The sequence below is a fragment of the Anolis carolinensis genome, chromosome 2 (genome assembly GCF_035594765.1).
Source record: "Anolis carolinensis isolate JA03-04 chromosome 2, rAnoCar3.1.pri, whole genome shotgun sequence".
NCBI classification, from domain to species: Eukaryota; Metazoa; Chordata; class Lepidosauria; order Squamata; family Dactyloidae; genus Anolis; species Anolis carolinensis.
The window spans coordinates 16614721-16637657 of record NC_085842.1 but is presented as its reverse complement, the minus strand read 5'-3'; the positions used below and the strand labels follow the sequence as shown (position 1 = coordinate 16637657).

At 42.5% G+C, this 22937-nt stretch overlaps 1 protein-coding gene across 1 annotated transcript in view; it reads left to right on the top strand.

The window, feature by feature from the left end:
- The window catches only part of LOC100559680 (zinc finger protein 208), a 52379-nt gene that overhangs the window by 27394 nt on the left and 2048 nt on the right, over window positions 1-22937 (top strand). The window contains 6 exon segments of the mRNA XM_062969271.1: window positions 1121-2863; window positions 2866-2907; window positions 15722-16338; window positions 19175-19280; window positions 20909-20988; window positions 21198-21318. Coding sequence (XP_062825341.1) covers window positions 1121-2863; window positions 2866-2907; window positions 15722-16338; window positions 19175-19280; window positions 20909-20988; window positions 21198-21318 — 2709 coding nt within the window.

Genomic DNA, 22937 nt, shown 5'->3' with positions numbered 1-22937 from the left:
CAGAAACTCCCAGGTGTCTTTTTTGAAATCAACACAGTGTTGAAAGAGGTTGGAAAGAAACCAATTGTTTATATCATATTGTAACAGCTTGTGTCGTTTTTCCATTGTTCTTGTCATTTCCATTTTAGGGCAAGCCTTGAAGAACTCTATCACAGGGTTTTCTGGGGCTGAGATTGTGTGACTCGCCCAAGGTCACCCAGTAGGTTTCCATGACTGAGCAGGGAATCAAATATTTTTGGAAATCATAGCCTTTTGAAGGGCATAACCTTTTGGAAATTACGACTTTTTTGAGATCATAACATTTTGTAAAACCAGAATCGTCTTAGCCATTTGGAAGCGTGACCCTTTTTTGAGATTAATTGGTATTCACACCATCAGGAATAAACATAAAACTCGCTTGAGTCAATCTTCTCCTTAGTGGTAAATATCCACTAGTATTCCTGCAAAGCAATTTCGTTTTCATAGTTTTTAGACTGATATCACTGGTTATCTCTTTGAAGTTTTCGGAACAAAGATATGCCAGATCTTCAGAAGTGTTATTTCAGTTGCCCAAAAAAATCTACTCTCCCATAAAAAAAAATTGCTTTTAAATAATGCTCTCAAGGCCCAAAAATTAAATAGTCTTTGTTAAAAGTTAACATAGTTGATTTTCTTACAGATGTCATGTATTCAGCATACGAGTACACTGCTTATTGATTCAGAGTTTAAACAGTCTGTTCTTTAAGCATTCTAGTTTAGTCTCTTCTCTTTTGTGCATGGACTAACACTAGTCCCTCCCACAACCTCAAACAAGATAGAGTTAAGGGGAACACTGCATACCAATATATGCATACAATATAGTAAGCAATCTCAATTATATACATAACAAATAACTAGTATAGGAAGCTCGTAGAAGGTTGCTATTTCCAACAAATAAGTGTTTGGAAGATCCATAGCCCAAAATTCAAACCACTCCACCTTCTTTTCTAAAGGAGATTTTGAGATAAGCGTAGAAGGAAACTCTTGAAGTAAGAAAAGCTCAGCAATGGGATTGATTACCTAAATTGCTGGTGAACACTTGAATGATACCTCTCAAGATTTTGTTTTTTTAATATGTGTTCTCATTTTCTTTGTTGTCAAGCAACTGACAGAGAAGGGGAATCATCTCAATACCAGGACTGTGGAGAGAAGAAGGAGCTGGGCCTCTCTGGTCAGCAAGCAACGTACGCTAAGAGGAAGCCCTTTAAGTGCTTGGTGTGCGGAAAATGTTTCTGTAATAAGGAAAGCTTTGCTCGTCATCAAGCAACTCACACCAGAGATAAAAAGTTCAAATGCTTGGAGTGTGGAAAGGGCTTCATTCACAAGATAAGCCTCACCTATCATCAATCTACTCATACTGAGGAGAAGCCATATAAATGCTTGGAGTGTGGAAAGGGCTTCATTCACAAGATAAGTCTCACTTATCATCAATCTACTCATACTGAGGAGAAGCCATTAAAATGCTTGGTGTGTGGAAAGTGTTTCTCTCAGAAGATAAGCCTCACCTATCATCAAGCTACCCATACTGGGGAAAAGCCATTCAAATGCTTGGAGTGTGGGAAGGGCTTCATTCAGAAGTTAGGCCTTACTTATCATCAAGCTACCCATACTGGGGAGAAGCCATTTAAATGCTTGGAGTGTGGAAAGTGTTTCACTCATAAGACAAGTCTCACCATTCATCAAGCTACTCATACTGGGGAGAACCCATTTAAATGCTTGGAGTGTGGAAAGTGTTTCACTCAGAAGATAAGCCTGACTCGTCATTTAGAAATTCATACTAGGAAGAAGCCATTTAAATGCTTGGAGTGTGGAAAGTGTTTCACTCAGAAGACAAATCTCACCTATCATCAAGCTACTCATACTGTGGAGAGGCCATTTAAATGCTTGGAGTGTGGACAGAGCTTCATTCAGAAGATGCATCTGATTTACCATCAAGCAATTCATTCTGGGGAGAGACCATTTAAATACTTGGAGTGTGGAAAGTCTTTTATTCTGAAGGGACATCTCACTTCTCATCAAACAATTTACTTGTGGGAGAAACCTTTTAAATGCATGGAGTGCGGAAAGAGCTTCACTAGGAAGACAAGCCTCACCAATCATGAAGCTACTCATGCTGGGGAAAAGCCATTCAAATGCTTGGATTGTGGGAAGGGCTTCACACGGAAAGCAATCCTCACACGACATCAAAGAATCCACACTGGGGAAAAACCCTTCAAATGCTTGGAGTGCGGAAAGGGTTTCATTCAGAAGACAGGCCTCACCAATCATGAAGCTACTCATGCTGAGGAAAAGCCATTCAAATGCTTGGATTGTGGGAAGGGCTTCACACGGAAGGCAATCCTCACACGACATCAAAGAATCCACACTGGGGAAAAACCCTTTAAATGCTTGGAGTGCGGAAAAGGTTTCACTCAGAAGACGGGTCTCACCAATCATGAAGCTACTCATGCTGAGGAAAAGCCATTCAAATGCTTGGATTGTGGGAAAGGTTTCACACGGAAGGAAATCCTAACACGACATCAAAGAATCCACACTGGGGAAAAACCCTTTAAATGCTTGGAGTGTGGAAAGGGTTTCACTCAGAAGATGGGTCTCACCAGTCATGAAGCTGCTCATGCTGAGGAAAAGCCATTCAAATGCTTGGATTGTGGGAAGGGCTTCACACGGAAGGAAATCCTCACACGACATCAAAGAATCCACACTGGGGAAAAACCCTTTAAATGCGTGGAGTGCGGAAAGAGTTTCACTCAGAAGACGGGTCTCACCAATCATGAAGCTACTCATGCTCGGGAAAAGCCATTCAAATGTGTGGATTGTGGGAAGGGCTTCACACTGAAGGCAAACCTCATACAACATCAAAGAATCCACACTGGGGGAAAAACCCTTTAAATTCTTAGAGTGTGAAAGCTCTTTTACAGAGAAAAGATGTCTAATTGCTCAGCAAGCAACACACTCTAGGGAAAAACCATTCAAATGCTTGGATTGTGGGAAGGGCTTTGCATGGAAGACAGACCTCATACGACATCAAAAAATCCACACTGGGGAATAATGGTTTCAGTGTTGTTGTATGTCTTTCGGGCTGTGTGGCCATGTTCCAGAAGCATTCTCTCCTGACGTTTCGCCCACATCTATGGCAGGCATCCTCAGAGGTTGGATTGTGGGAAGGGCTTCACACGGAAAGCACGGTATATACCTCACAACCTCTGAGGATGCCTGCCATAGATGTGGGCGAAATGTCAGGAGAGAATGCTTCTGGAACATGGCCACACAGCCCGAAAGACATACAACAACCCTGTGATCCCGGCCATGAAAGCCTTCGACAACACAATGGTTTCAGTGTTTGGAGTGTGGACGAAGTTTCAAACTCAAGCGACAACTCCATCTTCATCAAGCGACACACGCGGGGGAAGGAACCCTTTAAATGCCCGGAGTGCGGAAAGAGCTTTTGCCAGAAGAAACGCCTCCCTTATTGTCCCTCATCCAAACCACGAGGAGACTGAACTTTTGTAATAGAGAGAGATGACTTTAAAATAATATTTCTTTGTTGCTGCTTTTTCAGGAATAACTGACATTTTAAAAAGTCTTTCTTTCTGAACAAACTGGCTTTTTTTGCTGAAACATCAAAAAAAGATCCACCCAGAGGGAAAGCTTGCAATACATCAAGGGAACCACTGGCTGCATAGGGAAGCTGCTGGGAAACACTATATACAAACCATCTACAGACTCATGAATAAAATCCAACAACTGCTACCTTCTGCAAAGGACAAGAGGGATCCTCTCACCTCTGCAGAAGTCTACCGTATACCATCTAGCTGTGGACAAGTCTACTTAGGGACCATCAAATGTAGCATTGCCCAAAAACGAATCAAGGAACATGAAAGGTACTGCAGACTAACGCAAGCCATAGCAGAGCACTTGATGAACTACCATGTCAGACTACACAGAAAAGCCATTGAAATCCACAAGCATGTGGGCAATTTCAACAAAAAGGAGAAAACCATGAAAATGAACACAATCTGGCTACCAGTATTCAAAAAACTCTAAAATTAGGACAGTAAATAAAGAGCAAGACTCAAAAAGTAGGGGAATTCCAGAAAATAATCAATCAGGGCCAGCTAACAACTCCCAACAAATGATTCCCCCAGGCAGCAACCAGCCAAGCCTTGAAACTGCAGGCCATAAAAATGCTAATCAAGGTGGCAAACTGCAACATTCACAGATACCTCAAGCAGGCAAAGGTTCTTTCCCCCACCCTGGACATTCCACAGATATATAAACCTCACTCATTTATTTTCCAGCAGACACCTCAACCTCTGAGGATGCCTGCCAAAGTTGTGGGCGAAATGTCAGGAGAGAATTCTTCTGGAACATGGCCAGACAGCCCGGAGAACTCACAACAATCCATCAAAGAAAGAGTTACTGAAAATAAGACAGAAGACAAAAAGAGGTTTCAGGCTGGACAAGATTCATGGCCAGGTCTATGGAGTACTAGCTGTGCCCGGCCACGCGTTGCTGTGGCGTTGTCTGGTGGTGTTGGTGAGAAATTGTTGAGGTAGTGGTGGTATTGAATGTCTGTTGTATGGTTGTCTTTCTGTTTAGTATTCATTTGGTTGTGTACTGTGAAAGTAGTGAGGGTAGAGGGGGTCTATGTCCCTGTGTAGTATTGTATAGTATTTATACGTTGTCCATGTGTTGTGAATGCTTGGATTGTGTCCTGCTGTACAGTAGAAAGGGTTGGGCTTGATGGCCCTTAGGGGTCTCTCCAAACTCTTGGATTCTATGCTTCTATTATCATCATCATCATCATCATCATCATGTTCATCATCATCATTACTATGTAGAGGCTGGATGGCCATCTGTCAGGAGTGCTTGGATTGTGTCCTCCTGCATGGTAGAAGGAAGTTGATCTGAATGATCCTTAGGGGTCGCTCCAAACCTTAGGATTGTATGATGTTGTTGTTGTTACTATTATTATTATTTTGTTGTATGACACAGCACACAAGATAGATATGCTGGATTTCGTTTCACAAAATCACAAGTCGAACATTTCCCAAGAGTCTAGGACTGTGTGATGTATTTTCGGATGATGCGGGCAGATCCCAGTAGGGTGGCCTTTTGCAGTTGACAGATCGTAATTTTGTCAATGTCTATTGTTTCCAAATGACGGCTGAGATCTTTTGGCACAGCACCCAGTGTGCCCATCACCGTTATTATTATTATTATTAGTGTTGAGAGGCTGGGTGGCCATCTGTTGGGAGTGCTTGGATTGTGTCCTTCATAGTAGAATTGGGTTGGACTGGATGGCCTTTAGGGGTGTCTCCTAACTGTCTGATGCCATGATTCGATGTGTATTATTATTGTGGAGATATTGGATGGGCATTTGTCAGGAGTGGTTGGATTGTGTCATCCTGCATGGTAGAAGGAAGTTGAACTTGGATGATCCTTAGGAGTCTCTCCTAACCTTAGGATTGTATGATCTTATTATTATTATTATTATTATTATTATTATTATTATTATTATTATTATTGAGAGGCTGGTTGGCCGGCCATCTGTTGGGAGTGCTTGGATTGTATTGTCAAATGGCAGAATTGGGTTGGACTGGATGGCCTTTAGGGGTCTCTCCTAAGTGAGGCCTAACTCTGCTGTCCCCTGGGCTGAGTGGGTTGCTAGGAGACCAAGTGGGTGGAGCTTAGCCTTCTAACTGGCAGCAATTGGATAAAAACAATGATTCCTTTTCCTCTAATTAGGACTTTATTTTTATTTTCTTCTTGTTGTATCAACCTAGAGGCATGGATGAGGGGTTGTGCTGTCAATTTTTGAGGTTGTGGGGTGTTTAGTTTTGTTGTTTTGATGGTCGCCGTGATTCCATCACTCTTTTATATACAGTAGAGTCTCACTTATCCAACATTCGCTTATCCAACGTTCTGGATTATCCAACGCATTTTTGTAGTCAATGATTTCAATACATCATGATATTTTGGTGCTAAATTCATAAATACAGTAATTACTATGTAGTATTACTGCCTATTGAACTACTTTTTCTGTCAAATGTGTTGTATAACATGATGTTTTGGTGCTTAATTTGTAAAATCATAACCTAATTTGATGTTTAATAGGCTTCTCCTTAATCTCTCCTTATTATCCAACATATTTGCTTATCCAACGTTCTGCCGGCCCGCTTAAGTTGGATAAGTGAGACTCTACTGCATATAGGAAGAAGATATGCTGAGAGTCCCCTTTTTCTCTCCACAAAGGAGACGCAAAGTAGCTGTTTCCTTTGCTCTTCTTCTATGAGCATGGAAAGAGGTCCGCTGTGGGTTAGATGGATAGCTTGGCCCTGTTAGTATCCTATCTACTAATTTATTTATTTATTTATTTATATCGTTTCTACCCCGCCCTTCTCACCCGAGGGGACTCAGGTCAAAGAACTTAAGTTCTTTGAATAAAGTCTTCATTGTAAGTTTGACTCTGTTCCTAAATTGTTTAAACTCAGTCGCTCTATTGCTTGCACCAGAAGCTTCTGATTTGCTGAACTGCTGCGAGAGCCTTTTCCCCTCCATTTTCATTCCAGAGCAAAACCTCTTAGAGATAGGTCTTAGAATTGGTCTGGGTTCTTTGGCCTGGCAAATTCAAACAGGCAACCTAAATTACATACTTACCCCATAGTGAAGTGCTTAGCACCATAGTTAGTACCTACCTATAGTATAGATCTTAGATAGTACTTACCATATAGATATAATAGTTTACCTCATAGCCTTGTACTTACCTTATAGTCACAGCATAGCTTGTACCTACCTATAGCATAGATAGTATATTTCATAGCTTATAGTTACCATCATAGCCTAAAGCATATACCACCACTGCTTGTGCTTACATTATAGAAAGCTATCACCTCACAGCTGGTACTTACCTTGTCAATGTGAGATTTGTGTAATGAGAGTGTTTAAATGTAATTTGTGCCATGTTTGCATTGCAGTCAGATTGCATCATCCAGAGTGTGTAATAGTGTGTAAAGAGTTAATCACTAATGAGCTATGATGACCTTGGTGTGTGGATGGAACTAGGGAGGATCCAGACACAAGAGTATGTGCATATCTATTGAATCAGTTCAGTCTGTCTTGAGTTCGAGTCGAGTTTGAGATCTGTTGGAGAACAGATCAGTCCTGTGTTTGTTTGTCGTAGGCAAGAGTCTGTTTGTGCTGTTTATGCTTCATTCAGTAAAGCTTTGTATATTGCTTTTACTAACGTCTCGAAGTGTCGCTTCATCCTGCGCTCCATTGCTTTTCATACTACTACCGCTGTGCTACAATACTTTGATATACCTCACCTCACAGCCTAGTACAGTAGAGTCTCACTTATCCAACACTCGCTTATCCAACATTCTGGATTATCCAACGCGTTTTTGTAGTCAATGTTTTCAATACATCATGATATTTTGGTGCTAAATTCATAAATACAGTAATTACTACATAGCATTAGTGTGTATTGAACTACTTTTTCTGTCAAATTTGTTGTATAACATGATGTTTTGGTGCTTAATTTGTAAAATCATAACCTAATTTGATGTTTAATAGGCTTTTCCTTAATCCCTCCTTATTATCCGACATATTCGCTTATCCAACATTCTACCGGCCCGTTTATGTTGGATAAGTGAGACTCTACTGTTCCTACCTTACCAAGCCAGTAGTCAGGATTTTGATTTGGGGGGTGGGGGCTGGGATTTTGCTTCGGGGGGAGGTGAGTCTGGGTGGGAGAGGATCTACCCTAGCAAACCTTTTGTATTGTTATCCCAGTACCCCCATGCATATGGGATATATTGAGCATGGTGATCAGATCATGATATGAATAAACATAACAGTTTAAATAATAAATGTAAGGCCTTCTCGCAGATCATTCTGAGAATTTCAGGGGGGGGGGTGAAGCCCCTCAAGCGCCCCCCCAGGCTACATGCCTGTACCTTACTTTATAGTTTCCTCATAGTTTGTGTGCTTACCTCATATAGTCTTTATAGCCTTCATTCTCAATCAATATAGTTTTATTTCTTTATAATTTCCGTGATTTTACCTCATATTATTTCTAATACAGTAAAAGGTTTATTTTTTGTGTAATTAAACTCAATCTACAATCTTTGTTTTCTATTATACATTTCTGATTCAACATTCAAGATTCCTGCTTGAAATTACCGTTTCCTGTGTTCACTAAACACATTTTTGTTTATCTGTAACAAGGTTCAAGAGTGTTTATTTTAAGGTTTGAGGTATAATAAAGGGTAAACCCATCACCGCTTGGGTAGCCAAACACATAGCCCTCGCTTCCTACAGCGTGCCTTCACACTCAGCCTTCCTTATACTTTTTCAATTGCTTTCAGTCCCTGGCCAAACTTCTGTTAGACTTCCAGAACCTTCTCTCTTTTTCTCCCTGCTCAGCCATGATACAACTGATGTGCTCCTCTTTTGCATCCATTGATGATTGCTGAGCATCCCATCTAATGAATTCTTCTATTCTGAAATAATAAAATAATCCAAAACAATCAACCAGAAGGGTTAACTTCACCTTAATCAATGAGTAATTCAAGTCATGCTAGGAGAAAAGGTCTAATGCGTAAATGACAAGTGATGGACATCTTCTTCTTTACTCGTTCAGTCGTTTCTGACTCTTCATGACCTCATGGAACAGTCTACGTCAAAGCTTCCTGTTGGCCGTCGCTGCCCCCAGTTCCTTCAAGGTCAAGCCAACCACTTCAAGGATACCATACATCCATCTTGCCCTTGGTCGGCCTCTCTACCTTTTTCCTTCCATTTTCCCCAGCATCATGATCTTTTCCAAGCTTTCCTGTCTTCTCATGATGTGGCCAAAATACTTCATCTTTGTCTCTAATATCCTTCCCTCCAGTGAGCAGCCAAACATTATTTCCTGGAGGATAGACTGATTGGATCTTCTTGCACTCCAAGGCAATCTCAGGATTTTCCTCCAGCACCAAAGTTCAAAAGCTATCTTCCTTCGTTCAGCCTTCCTTATGGTCCAGCTCTCACATCCATAGGTTACTATGGGGAATACCATTGCTTTCACTATGCGTACCTTCGTAGCCAGTGTGATGTCTCTGCTCTCCACTATTTTATCAAGGTTGGCCATTGCCCTCCTCCCAAGAAGTAAACATCTTCTGATTTCCCCTGTATAAACGGTTAGGTTTTATGGCACTTCCATGAGGCTCTCCTCTTCAGGCCTTCATTCTTCAAGCGTAGAGAGAGATGACACCCCCCTCATTTCCCTGAAAGGAAAGGAATGGACACAATCCTAGCCATATGATAGGCTTAGTGTGAATTAATGTGGTTGCCACTCTTTACACTTCAAGACTGACTGCCTGAAGACAAGAGTCTCATGGAAGTAGACTTCCTTTTACCAGGAGAGACCCCTCCCAGCAATCAATGACTGAAGCCCTTGCACGGTTTTGTGGGAAGATCAATGCAGACCCACCAAGAAAATTCAATAAATGCCACATTCATCAGAGGGTCCTCTAACCACTGGAGGAGTCTCCATTTAGCATGCAGCTGTGGATAAGAAGTCTACATAGGGGCCACCAAATGCAGCAGCGTTGACCAGACATGAGTCAAAGAACATGGAAGGCACTGCAGACTGATCCAACCAGAGAAGTCGGCCATAGCAGAGCACTTGAGGAACCAACCCGGGAACAGAATATTACTTGAGAACACAGAAATGCTGGACCACTCTGGCAACCACCATGTCAGGCTATATAAAAAGAAGCCACTGAAATCCACAAACACATAGACAATTTAAACAGGAAGGAGGAGACTATGAAAATGAACAAAATCTGCTTGCCAGAATTTTAAAACAGCAGAATCAAAACAGTAAATAACGAACACCACCCAAAGTCAGGAATTCCAGACAGCAAACAATCAAATGGCAGTAAACACCCCCTCCCAAACAGAGAATTCCTCCAGGCAATGGAGACAAGGATAGCTCTATGCAAATACCCTCACTGGTTGACTTAGCACACTCCAGGGCTACTCAGTGCTATTCAGGCTTGCTAACTGTAACATGCACACTATCTTGAAACAGACCGGGGTTCCTTCTCCCACCCTGGACAGTCGATAGATAGATAGATTGATAGATAGATAGATAGATAGAGGGAGGGAGGGAGGGAGGGAGGGAGGGAGAGATAGATACCCCACTTGCCTCATTTCCAACAGATCTCTGAACAAACTTCTGTGGATGCCAACCACAGAGGCAGAAAAAATGCAAAATGTCAGGAGAGAATGCTACTGTAACATGGCCATACAGCCCTTAAAACAAGATTAATACTATTTGATTGGGCTATTGCTATTAGATGATAATGATCCGAACTGTGTAAAGTTACAAGAAATGAAAAGATCTCTCTCTGCTCTTATCTTCCATATTTTGGCATTTTCAATCTCTGCAACCTAAGGATCATCAAAAACAAACTCAACCACTTCAACTACTGCTGTGGTTTTGCATGGGGGCCTCCCAAATGTAACCGTGGTTCCTGTGTGAAACTTTATTTATGTAATTCACCCCAACCATCTATAATATGTTCAGAGAAAGTCCGCCACAATGGTCAGTTTTAGCAGCCGAACTTGATTTGATTTTTGGGGTTCCCTTTTGCAGCTCTAAAAGCATTTGGAGACTAAAGTCTGGAGCCCCAGCATAGCCCTCCTAGGATGCATCTCCACGGCAGAATTAATGCAGTTCTATGACACTTTCAATTGACATGGCTCAGAAATATGCAATCTTGGGAGTTGTAGTTTGGGGAGGCAGCAGCCCTCTTTGGCAGAGAAGACTAAGGACACTGCAAATTCCTGCCCCCGTGATTCCAGAGCATTGAACCAAAGCAGTGAAAATGGCATCAGACTGCATTGATCCCAATGTAGATTCACTCAAGGCCTTTGGAATCACCTAATACAGACCTATACTGTAGCGGAAACCAGACTTCCCCTCTTCTCGGCTTGTGTGTCTGTGCGGACGCAGTGGAAGTAGGAGACAGACAACTGGAGGTTTTTTCCAAAGAAAGCAGTTTACTAAAAGTTTCCTGCAGCTGCAGAGGTTCATCCCACGCACAACTAGATGCTGAAAAGGGAGAACCCCGCAGACAGGGTCGAGTGTCTATTTATACAATTCAGTGGGTTCAGTTTACGACCGCCCACATATCAAACCATTGGTGCATATTTGTGGTGCAGTATTACATTTCATTACTTTCGTTTCTCTCAAAACACATGATTTCAGGGAAACCATGTGTTAACCCATCGGCTGTGTTCCTGGCCTGCTCGTACCTCCTTATATGGCCATTTCCTCCTACCCCTTCATTCCTGCCTTATTCCCCCATTTTTTTTTTTTTGCGAAGCGTGTATACAAAAGCTGAAGCAAACTAAATGAGCAGACTTATGGGTCCCTCCAATCCCTTCTAGCTTGCAGCCAAGCTATCTTTTCAGTGGAAAATGAGCGCAGAATAGCATTTGTACATAGTTTCATCACCAGAGGTAAACAACACATGAGGATTAAAAATATTAATCAGGTTTTAGAAAGGACATAGTCCACAGTAGAATTCTGATCTAGCCCAGTCATTTGGCTTCTTCCGATGATGGATTTGTTGCTATGGCCAGAGGTGGCCATTCACATACATGTCCAACTTTCAGGTCTTTTCAGTCTTTGGCATAAAGTCAAACTGGGGATGTGTTTCCTCTTCCTTGATCAAAGGAATAATGTTCAGTTAATTTGAAGAAAGTCTCTTTGTCCAATCAAGTCTCTAGTCTCTAAGAATTGTCTCTGTGTAAAGAAAAAGTCTGTAAAGAAAATTCCCATCTCTTACAGGGCTTTAGCTGTCATACTTAGTATACCCAGCGTGTGGGTGGGGTAGACTTAAACTGTTTTGGATTCCAAAACAGGCCTTCCAGTAATAATGCCTTATGGATCTCCATTTTTGGAAAACAGGCCTCTCAGTAACAATGCCTTATGGATCTCCAATTTAGGAACAGGAGTCCAAAAAAAAAAAAAGCTGAAAAAGAAAGCAGGAAGACAGTGAGAGAGAATGGGGGAGGGGGAACGGATTACCCATCTGTCGATCATCCTGTTCGGCATCACTTTTGTCTCAGCCAATCTTGTTGAAATCCCTTGTCTCTCCACGGGTGGGGCAGGTAGGCCACTATTCAGCTCCCAAACGACCCCTCCATGGCCTCTTGAGAAATGATTCCTCCATGGGCCTTCTTTCGCGATCTGCAGTAATCCTTTTTACTCTGGTCCTGCTGCAATGGTTAACTTATTTTATTCTTTGTCACATTGCCTCCGTGCTATATCCTCCTTTTGGCTTAAAAAGCAAGGTTGTTAGATGGCATATGAAAAAGTCCCTCATTGTCTCTCAAATCCGTCAAAAATCCGAATTATTTGCAATGTCCCATTACAAAAGGTCCTATCCAGGAGAGTTGGGTCAAAATAGAAAATTGTATGTTGTTGAGTTGGTCAGCCCTTACAGCCTCCAGCCTGATGCCACACTCCATCACAGCCTTAGCACTCAGCAACACCTATAGGCCCTCCCAGGCCTCTCAATAAACATGTCTCATAGACTTCTGGGTTTATCCCATACAGGAGTTCAGGACCTGTAGCAAAAAACAATGAGAGGGAAAAGAAGGGGAGGGAAATACTCATCCTTCCAGGCTGTATGGCTCTTGAAGCACTCTCTCTAGTCGTTTCGCCCACATCCAAGGCAGGCCTCCTCAGAGGCTGTGCCTTTGACCACACACTCATCTGTCTTGAAATCCAACAAAATCTTTCTTCTCCGCATCTTTTTCTTTTCCTTTCCGCAAACGATTTAACAATCGTGTATCCACTTGCTGCAATGCAATCTTCCACTCCAGTCCTGCTGCAGTGTTAAACTTACTCAATTCCCCTTTTACACCGACTCGTTGAACAGCTCAAAATTTGTTAGTAACACACGTTGAAAAGCCTCCTGCCGCTTCTCAAATCTGGCAAAATCCAGGCTGGGGGCGATGGAAAAAAATGCCCCTATTTGCATGATCTAATGTCCCGTTTACAAAAGTCCTAGTCCTTCCTTTCCGTAACCTTTAGAAAGAGTTGGGCCAAAATCACAAAGTCCAGAATCCAAATCTCACAAAATTATTATGAAGCAACATGAGACGTAGCCAATTATATCATGTCTTTGGTTCTCAAAAGGATAACTTTTTATCACTTGGGCACTAGCTCCCTTTTTGAATAAAATGTCAATCAAAAATTTAAAAATCAATGTCAGTTCTTAATCCTTCTGTGTCAGGAATATGGGGTCAATTTTTTTTTTCAAAAACAAATATATATATATATTTTTTTCTTGCACTGCCAACTTGTGACAGTTTTCCATACAAAGTCTCTACAACCAATAACTCCTCTCCTTGTATTCCAAAGTGCTGCAAAAAAAAAAAGAACCTCCAACATTTCCCTATAACCTGTAAGGGGTTTAAAGTCTGTAGCACCATGTTCTCTAAAAACACTGAAGCATTGTTCTTTCAAAACAAGGATTTTTTTTTTTTCAAGCCTAAGACCATTTTTTTTTTCCAAAAAAAAATATCTACAGCTTCCGAATTGCTTCTGAACAAATCTACTAACATTGTTTATAACTCTTTATGCATTTTGAATTCAACACATACATCTCATTCACACAAGGTCCACAGGAATTCTGATTAGTGGTTAGTTGTTTAGATAAAGTCACACACTCTATCTCAGCTCATGAAACATTCTCACCCAGTTGTCCCAAAATAAGTCCAAAAGCAAGGATTTAAGATCCAGGTGAAAGACAGAACCCCAATATATATATATATATACACACATTTACATCATCATTTTCTTTCTTTCTTTTTTTCATATTAAATTCACATTACATTTTTACAGCGGCTTTCATTGACCTTGGCTGTCCACTGGAATTCCATTATCTTTCTCTGGGCATTTCGCCTGAGTTTTAACAAGAATAACAGGGAGTTTTTACCTTGAACTGTTGCCAAGATTTTCCCACTATCTTTTTGGCATGAGGCCCAGGTGCAAAGGAAAACTTTTTAAGAAAACAGCCTTTGTTCCTCAGAAATAACAAGGAAAAAACTTTCTGAGCCTCAACACCACTTTAACTCCCTCCCTTTTTCTCGCCTCTCTGCAGCTTGTCAGCAAAAGCAAACTAACACAGACCCTCTTCGAATCAGATTTTTTTTCAACCGTAATAAAACATTTCTAGATATTTGTGCTCAACATTTTTTGTGTAAATCTATAGACTCATTTTTCATTTTCACTTCAATATTACCATGAAACATGCAGAACTTGAAACTCATTATTCCCCACACATGACAAAGAAATCAAACAGTTTTGTTTTTTTTTTCCTTTCCCCGGGAGTTGCGACTCCTCATGAGCCCTGCACGACTTGGTCTTGGGGCACCCTCACAAGTCTTGTTCTCTGGGGAATTCCTTCTACGGCTCTACTTGCAACTGAGCCGAAATTGTCTAACATACACTGTAATGGGGTGGTGGATTTGAACCCACTGCCTCCCATCCTGCCTAATAGAGGGGACTGCCTTGGACTGGGCACCTGGACACTCAACGGTGTGTGTCAGGAATAACAAGACAGAACCCCTTTATACCTCCCTGGGAACCTTTGTGTCCCTCCCGGCGCTGTTCCCTTAGTGTCTCATTTTAACCACTATACTTGCCAGATTGCTGTAGACGTCGGACCAACCTTCGCCCCTGGACTTTTCCCTGGATCCTTTTCCCTGCCTGGTTTCTTTGGAACCTCGCTGTCGTTGCGGCTCCCACCGTCGGCCGGCGTTGGCATCAGAGGCAAGCACCGCAGCCGGTCTTACAATATTCAGGGGCCCCTTCTCGTCTCACGGTAGTTGCCTCCGGCCCCCACCGCCGAGTTGGGACCGTCCCGCCAACGGGATCCGTCTCCGATCTCCTGGTCCGTCTTATTGTGGAATCACGTCGGGGTCACCAGAAAATGTAGCGGAAACCAGACTTCCCCTCTTCTCGGCTTGTGTGTCTGTGCGGACGCAGTGGAAGTAGGAGACAGACAACTGGAGGTTTTTTCCAAAGAAAGCAGTTTACTAAAAGTTTCCTGCAGCTGCAGAGGTTCATCCCACGCACAACTAGATGCTGAAAAGGGAGAACCCCGCAGACAGGGTCGAGTGTCTATTTATACAATTCAGTGGGTTCAGTTTACGACCGCCCACATATCAAACCATTGGTGCATATTTGTGGTGCAGTATTACATTTCATTACTTTCGTTTCTCTCAAAACACATGATTTCAGGGAAACCATGTGTTAACCCATCGGCTGTGTTCCTGGCCTGCTCGTACCTCCTTATATGGCCATTTCCTCCTACCCCTTCATTCCTGCCTTAATACCATAAGCAGGTATGCTGTCTGATAACACTGTGAGTATCGTTATTCAGTGTATGGGATCCTGGCATGTTTTGGTTTCCAACTCCCAGAAGCCTCCTCTTCCTTGGACAAGGATTACAGATTGAGGGAGTTAAAGTCAAACATCCAGAGGATCTCAGTGTGGGAACTGTTCCTTTAAGTTATTCAAACCCTCTCCTGTTCCTGGGGAAATGCCTTGAAAGCAGCATCTATCCATCTCTTTCGGAGGGGGTTTTTGCTCTGTGGCTTCCAAAGAGTTAAAGCAAATGATGTGGATTCCTAGAAGGGAAGTCAATGGCCAATGAGAAGCCTCCTGCAGGCGAGGTCCCTCCTCTTCTGGCCATATGGGAATCTTCCTGGAGGAGGAGGAGTGAGTGGGTGAGCCTTGCAAGGCTTGTGGAGGAGGAGAGAGTGTGCCTTCCCAAGAGGGAGATGGCTCTTCTGCCCAGGCTGGAGCCTGGCTGCAAGGACACAGGGCAGGTGGGAAAGCAAGAAGCCTCAGACCCTGAGCCAAGCACGGACCCTCCTGCCTTTCCTGCTGGGAATGGAGGGCAGTTCTGGGAAGGAGGCCTTGTGGGGAAGGGGCTGCGGGGAGACAGCCCACCTTCAGAGGCAGCGCCAAGCCAGAGCTTCAGGCAGTTCGACTACAAGGAGACTTTGGGGCCCCGAGAGGTGTGCAGCCGCCTCCACTCTCTCTGCCGCCTGTGGCTGAAGCCTGAGGAACATACAAAGGCGGAGATGCTGGACCTGGTGCTCCTGGAGCAGTTCCTGGCCGTCCTTCCTGCGGAGATGGAGCGCTGGGTGAGGGAATGTGGGGCAGAGACCAGTTCCCAGGCCGTGGCTTTGGCTGAAGGATTCCTCCTGAGTCGGGCAGAAGAGGAGACAGAGAAGCAGCAACAGGTAAGTAAATATTCTCCTAACGCTTTCTTAACTTACTTTAGGCGATCCCTTGTAGATGGAAGATGATGGTCCTCCAATTGTGGGGTCCTTTTTTAACTTTTTATTTATAGTTATTACAGTACATTAAAAAAATGACAATAGGAAGGAGGCTAATATAATCCAGGGGAAAAGAAGAAAAAAAAAAGAGAATATATATATATATATATATATTTACATATATACATATACAGTAGAGTCTCACTTATCCAAGCTAAACGGGCCGGCAGAAGCATGGATAAGTGAATATCTTCGATAATAAGGAGAGATTAAGGAAAAGCCTATTAAACAACAAATTAGGTTATGACTTTACAAATTAAGCACCAAAACATCATGTTATACAACATATTTGACAGAAAAAGTAGTTCAGTACGCAGTAATATTATGTTGCAATTACTGTATTTATGAATTTAGCACCAAAATACCACGATACATTGAAAACATTGACTACAAAAATGGCTTGGATAATCCAGAGGCTTGGATAAGCGAGGCTTATCCCTTCCTACTAGTTAGAAGAGTAGGCCACACCCACTTCATCTCCTAGCAACCCACTCAGCCAGAATGGCGCCCAGGGCCCTTCACTCAGGCCTCTTCCACACTGCCTATAAAATACAGATTATCCGATTTGAACTGGATTAGATGGCAGTATAGACTCAAGGCCCTTCCACACACCTATATAACCCAGCATGCCAAGGCAGGATAATCCACAATATCTGCTTTGAACTGGAGAGTAAATACAGAGCAACACTCTGAAAACAGGGAAATTCCAGAAAGGAAATAACCAGAGCCAACTAACACCTCCCAACAAAGGATTCCCCCAGGCAGGAAGCACCCTGGCTTTGAAGATGCAAAGCTATTAAATGATAATCAGGGTGACTAATTGCAGTATTCCTCCTTGCTGCACTGAGGCTTTCCATTGCTATTCAACCCGTCCAACCAAGAATTTCACAAGGTAGAAAGCAGCCAGACTTCCAAGCAGCAAGACTATTCAGTGCTGTTCAACCTGGCCAACCAAGATTTCCTCTAGGCTTTGAAGTCACAAGGCTACTCTGTCCCATTCAATCTGCCCAAGGAAGGATGCCCCTATGTAGAAAGCGACCAGGCTTTGAAGCAGCAAGGCTATTAAGTGCAATTCAAGTTGGCAAAAAAACCATTCCCACAACATGTGGCCGGGCATAGCTAGTGGCTTTATAAATGAGCACCTTGGTATTTCTACGGATGTCCCAATCATCAAACACTCTGCTTCATTTGGAAAAAACGCTGCACTCGCAGAGCTCAGGCGGTGTTGTATTTTGGTGTCAATGTTGACTTTTGTGGAGAGCTGTTCAACCTGACCAACCAAGATTTCCTCTAGGCTTTGAAGTCACAAGGCTACTCTGTCCCATTCAATCTGCCCAAGGAAGGATGCCCCTATGTAGAAAGCGACCAGGCTTTGAAGCAGCAAGGCTATTAAGTGCAATTCAAGTTGGCAAAAAAACCATTCCCACAACATGTGGCCAGGCATAGCTAGTGGCTTTATAAACGAGCACCTTGGTATTTCTACGGATGTCCCAATCATCAAACACTCTGCTTCATTTGGAAAAAATGCTGCACTCGCAGAGCTCAGGCGGTGTTGTATTTTAGTGTCAATGTTGACTTTTGTGGAGAGCTGGCTGCCAAGGTCGCAGAAATGGTCAACATTTTCTAATATTACACCATTAAGCTGTATTTCTGGCATTGTAGAGGGATTGGCTGGTGCCTGCTTGAAGAGCATTTTGGTTTTCTTGATGTTCAATGATAGGCCAAGCTTCTCATATGCTTCTGCAAAGGTGTTTAGAGTGGCTTGTAGGTCTTCGGAATGTGCACAGACTACGTTGTCATCGGTATCTTGGAGTTCTATAACAGATGTTGTTGTGACCTTGGTTTTGGGTTTCAGTCTGCTGAGGTTAAATAGCTTGCCATCTGTCCGATAGATGATTTCAACTCCGGTGGGAAGCTTCCCATCAAAAAGATGAAGTATCATAGCGATGAAGACGGAAAACAAGATTGGGATAATAACACATCCCTGATTGACACCTGATTTCACCCTAAACGCGTCACTTTGGGAGCCATTGCTGTCCAAGACTGTTGCCATCTTGTCATTGTGGAGAAGCCGCAGCATGTTCACAAATTTGTCAGAGCATCCGATTTTTTTGGAGGATGGTCCAGAGAGCTCTGCCATTCACTGTGTCAAATGCCTTTGCAAGGTCAATGAATGCCATGTACAGAGGTTGATTTTGTTCCCTGCAATTTTCTTGGAGTTGTCGTGCAGTGAAGATCATGTCCACTGGTCCTCTGGAGGGACGGAAGCCATTTTGGGATTCTGGAAGGGTGTCTTCTGAGACAGGTAGGAGGCAGTTTGCAAGGATTCTTATGAGGGTTTTCCCAGCGGAGGTTAGAAGGGAGATAGTTTCCGCAGTCTGTTCTTTCCCCTTTTTTCAAAAGGGCGATGATAGTGGCATCCTTGAATTCTGTTGGGATTTTCTCAGTCACCCCCCTTCTCAATAAGCTGGTGGAGTTGTGTCAGCTCAGGTCCACCCTCTTTAAAGATTTAAGTAGGGATCCCATCAGGCCCACTGGCTTTGTTATTTTTATTTTTTTGGCTAATGGAAAAGACTGGGGTTGGAAACAGCAACTCAAATGGCATCCTGCTTCTCCTGACGCTTTCAAGGAGGTAGGGATGCTTTTTATGAAGGAAACCAAACTCCTTATTCCTCCCTCGCCTCTTTCCCTTTTCAGTTTTCTGATAATTTTTGTCTGTGTCCCTTTGGTGTTTTTTCAGGTGGCAGACATGTGTGCAGAAATGGCCACCGCATTGGAAAGGCCTCTCTCCACCGCCAGCCGGATGCTGGATTCTGCAGGACAAAGAGAACCACCAAGCTTCACAAGTAAGTACCCATGCATACTTGGATGTCTTTACTCCACTCTTTTTGTGGCTCAGTGAATATATATATGCATGAAAGGGATCTAGGAGTCTTTGGTTATACAGATTCTACTGAACATGCATAAACAATACAATCAAGCAACTTAAACAAAGCATTTTTGGCTGCATCATTAGGAATGTAGTGCCTAGGGATGTGAGCTGCATTGGTGGCTGGCTTTTCATGACAACACTGTAAACTCATGCAAACCGATCTTCAAGTTCTGTTTAAGTAGCTCTTTTTGAAAATTAGGGCTGCTCAATATGTATTAAATCAGTCTTCCAAAGCAATTTCAGCCATGCAATAATGTGCAATGACTTTGAGGCCACTGAAATATATGGTGGGTGTGCTGTGGCTGTTTGTCCTCTCCACTGCTGTCTCCTGCTCCCAGTCTGTTCCCATGGCCACTACTCATAGCAAGCCAGAGAAAAAGTCCAGCTGCAAACGTAAATGTTTCTTATTTCTCCCTATTCACTTCCTTTAAAAACAGATTAAATAAAACAACAACAGGGCTCTGTGGCTGTACCTGGCCAAAAGTGATCAAAGTGATCTTAAGTCTGGATATCATGAATCCCTACAAGGGGCAGCTTAAGGAGCGGGGCATGGTTAGCCTGGAGAACAGAAGGTCAAAAGGGGAATATGTTGAAAGAATGTCATATTGCTATACATATTGCTATGCTATTCCCATGGTGAGAACCTATTTTTAGGTTGGGTTAGGTACAATTTTCTCCCCAATATCCACCAAAAAGTAGGATGGGGCGATAAATTCCTCAAAGAGCCCAATGGGGATCAGGGTATTTAAAAGAGCTGAAGTATCCAGGCCAGAGGTTGTTGCTGATGTCAACTGCTCTCATAGTGACTTTGACTAATGAATTAGAGGCCGCAATGTATCTTTTCTATGGATGACTTGAAAGCTGTACAGTGAAGAAAGTTGATTTGAAATGTGCTAGAGGAGAGTTTTGTGGATGCTGTCGGCTAAAAAGGCAGATACACGGGTCCTAGAGAAAATCAAGCTTTAACTTCTACTAGAAGCCAAGATGTCTGAACTGACATAGTTGTAATGTGGCCATATCACAATTGCCCAGGGCTCACTAGATAAAACAATACATTTTGGTAAGAGAGAAGACAGCAGGAAAAGAGAGAGATTGGACAGTAGAGGGGATTGGCTCCACCAAGGGAGCCATGGCTGTCCTGAATTGCCAAGACATGAGCCAGACCTGCTTAGGATCATGTGGCTTGGAGGTCCCTCATTCATGGAATCACCCTCAGTCAAAGTGGGCCTGTAGGCACCTTTTCATCCCCAGCCTTGCTCAGGTCTTGCCTTCCATGATTGAATCATAGAATCACAAAATAACAAAAATCCCACAAGAACCATCCAGTCCTAGCTCCCTTCCATGCAGGAATACACATTCAAAGCACTCCTAATGGGTGTCCATCCCACCTCTGTTTATAAACCTTCAGAGAAAGAGACTCCACCATATTCTCAGGTCACCACATACTCCATTATTGAACAACTTTTACCATTAGGAAGATGGTACCACCAGAAATGGGAGACCACGGCCAATAAAAAACCCTTGCCTTTTCTATTCCTACAGGAGGTGAATCAGAACCACTACATATTGGCTTGCCTCTTCCTTTTGATGTACTCAATACAAATTCTGTGACACCAGATCAGGTAGGTGAGAGAATTCCCTGATAGGCCAAGAAGGGCTCAGGCTTGCGGTGTCCTCTTCACACTGCTATTCTTCACATTGCTCTTTCCACCCAAGATGCCTGCAGCAAAGACCCTGTGTAAAGATTGACATCTCTTTCAGCCACCAGAAGCACCTGGTTTTCTGGCTGGGGTCAGCGTTTCCTGCTTACCAGAATTGTTTCTTTGTCCAGGTGACCTTCCAAGAGGTGGCCGTGTCTTTCAGTGAGGAGGAGTGGGCCCTGCTGGATCCGGACCAAAGGGCCTTGCATCAACAAGTCATGAAGGAAAATATGGAGACTGTGTCCTCTTTAAGTAAGGCTCCTTCTTTTATAAAAAAAGTATTAGTAACAGAATGACATAGCCACACAATGTCATTTAAAGGCGGCGGGGAGAGAACTCACCAGGTTTAGCATAGGTTCACAGCAGGATAAAATAACATTAAATGTAACATTAAACTATAGCATCTCCCTATAGGTCCAACATGATGTGGAGGAGGGCAGAAACACCCAGGTGCCTTTTCTGAAATCAACACAGTGTTGAAAGAGGTTGGAAAGAAACCAGTTGTTTCTATCATATTGTCACAGATTGTGTTGTTTTTCCATTGTTCTTGTCATTTCCATTTGATGGCAAGCCTTGAAGAAATCTATCACAGGGTTTTCTCGGGCTGATATTGTGTGACTCACTCAAGGTCACCCAGTAGGTTTCCATGACTGAGCAGGGAATCAAATATTTTTGGAAATCATAGCCTTTTGAAGGGCATAACCTTTTGGAAATTATGACCTTTTGAGATCATAACATTTTGTAAAACCAGAATCGTCTTAGCCATTTGGAAGCGTGACCCTTTTTGGAGATTAATTGGCATTCACACTATCTGCAATAAACATAAAATATGATCTTCCCGAAAAGAGTTAAAAACTCGCTCAAATCAATTTTCTCCTTAGTGGTAGTTGATTCAAACAAGATAGAGTTAGGGGAAAAACTGCATACCAATATATGCATACCATATAGTAAGCAATCTCATTTATATACATAACAAATAACTACAGTAGAGTCTCACTTATCCAAGCTAAACAGGCCGGCAGAAGCTTGGATAAGCGAATATCTTGGATAATAAGGAGGGATTAAGGAAAAGCCTATTAAACATCAAATTAGGTTATGATTTTACAAATTAAGCGCCAAACCTTCATGTTATACAACAAATTTGACAGAAAAAGTAGTTCAATACGCAGTAATGTTATGTTGTAATTACTGTATTTACGAATTTAGCACCAAAATACCACGATATATTGAAAACATTGACTACAAAAATGGCTTGGATTATCCAGAGGCTTGGATAAGTGAGACTCTACTGTAGTATAGGAAGCTTGTAGAAGGTTGCTATTTCCAACAAAAAAGTGTCTGGAAGATCCATAGCCCAAAATTCAAACCACTCCACCTTCTTTTCTAATGCTCATCTATTGGCAATCAGCAATCTATGCTGTTGCCCGTTTTGGTCAAAAATTATTTAGCCGCTTGTGTTCCCTCTATTTTTATCAGTTTTCTACTTATTTATGCAATGCTTTTGATACAAAATAAAATAGCAATCATACAACAATAAAAACCCAAAAATATTTAGCTCTTTAGGCTGCAATCCCTCAGAGTTGTCACAAAATGCGAAGAGCAGTTCTGTTTCTGGGTCAACAAGAACTGCTTGTTTGTAATTTGGTTTATTGTTGGAAATACCTTTTCTGAAAATGCAGAAATAGGCGCTCTTTTTTCACAGTTAATCAGATCAATTGGTAAATATAGCAAGTGCCCTGTATATCCATATCCATGGTTTCACCCACCCGAGCCTTGGGGAAAGTGGTATTTTCTACATGATTTTACAGTTTTCTACCCCTGGAAGTTAGCATTTAGTCTTGCAAAAGAGGGTACTGATAGTTGGAAGTTAC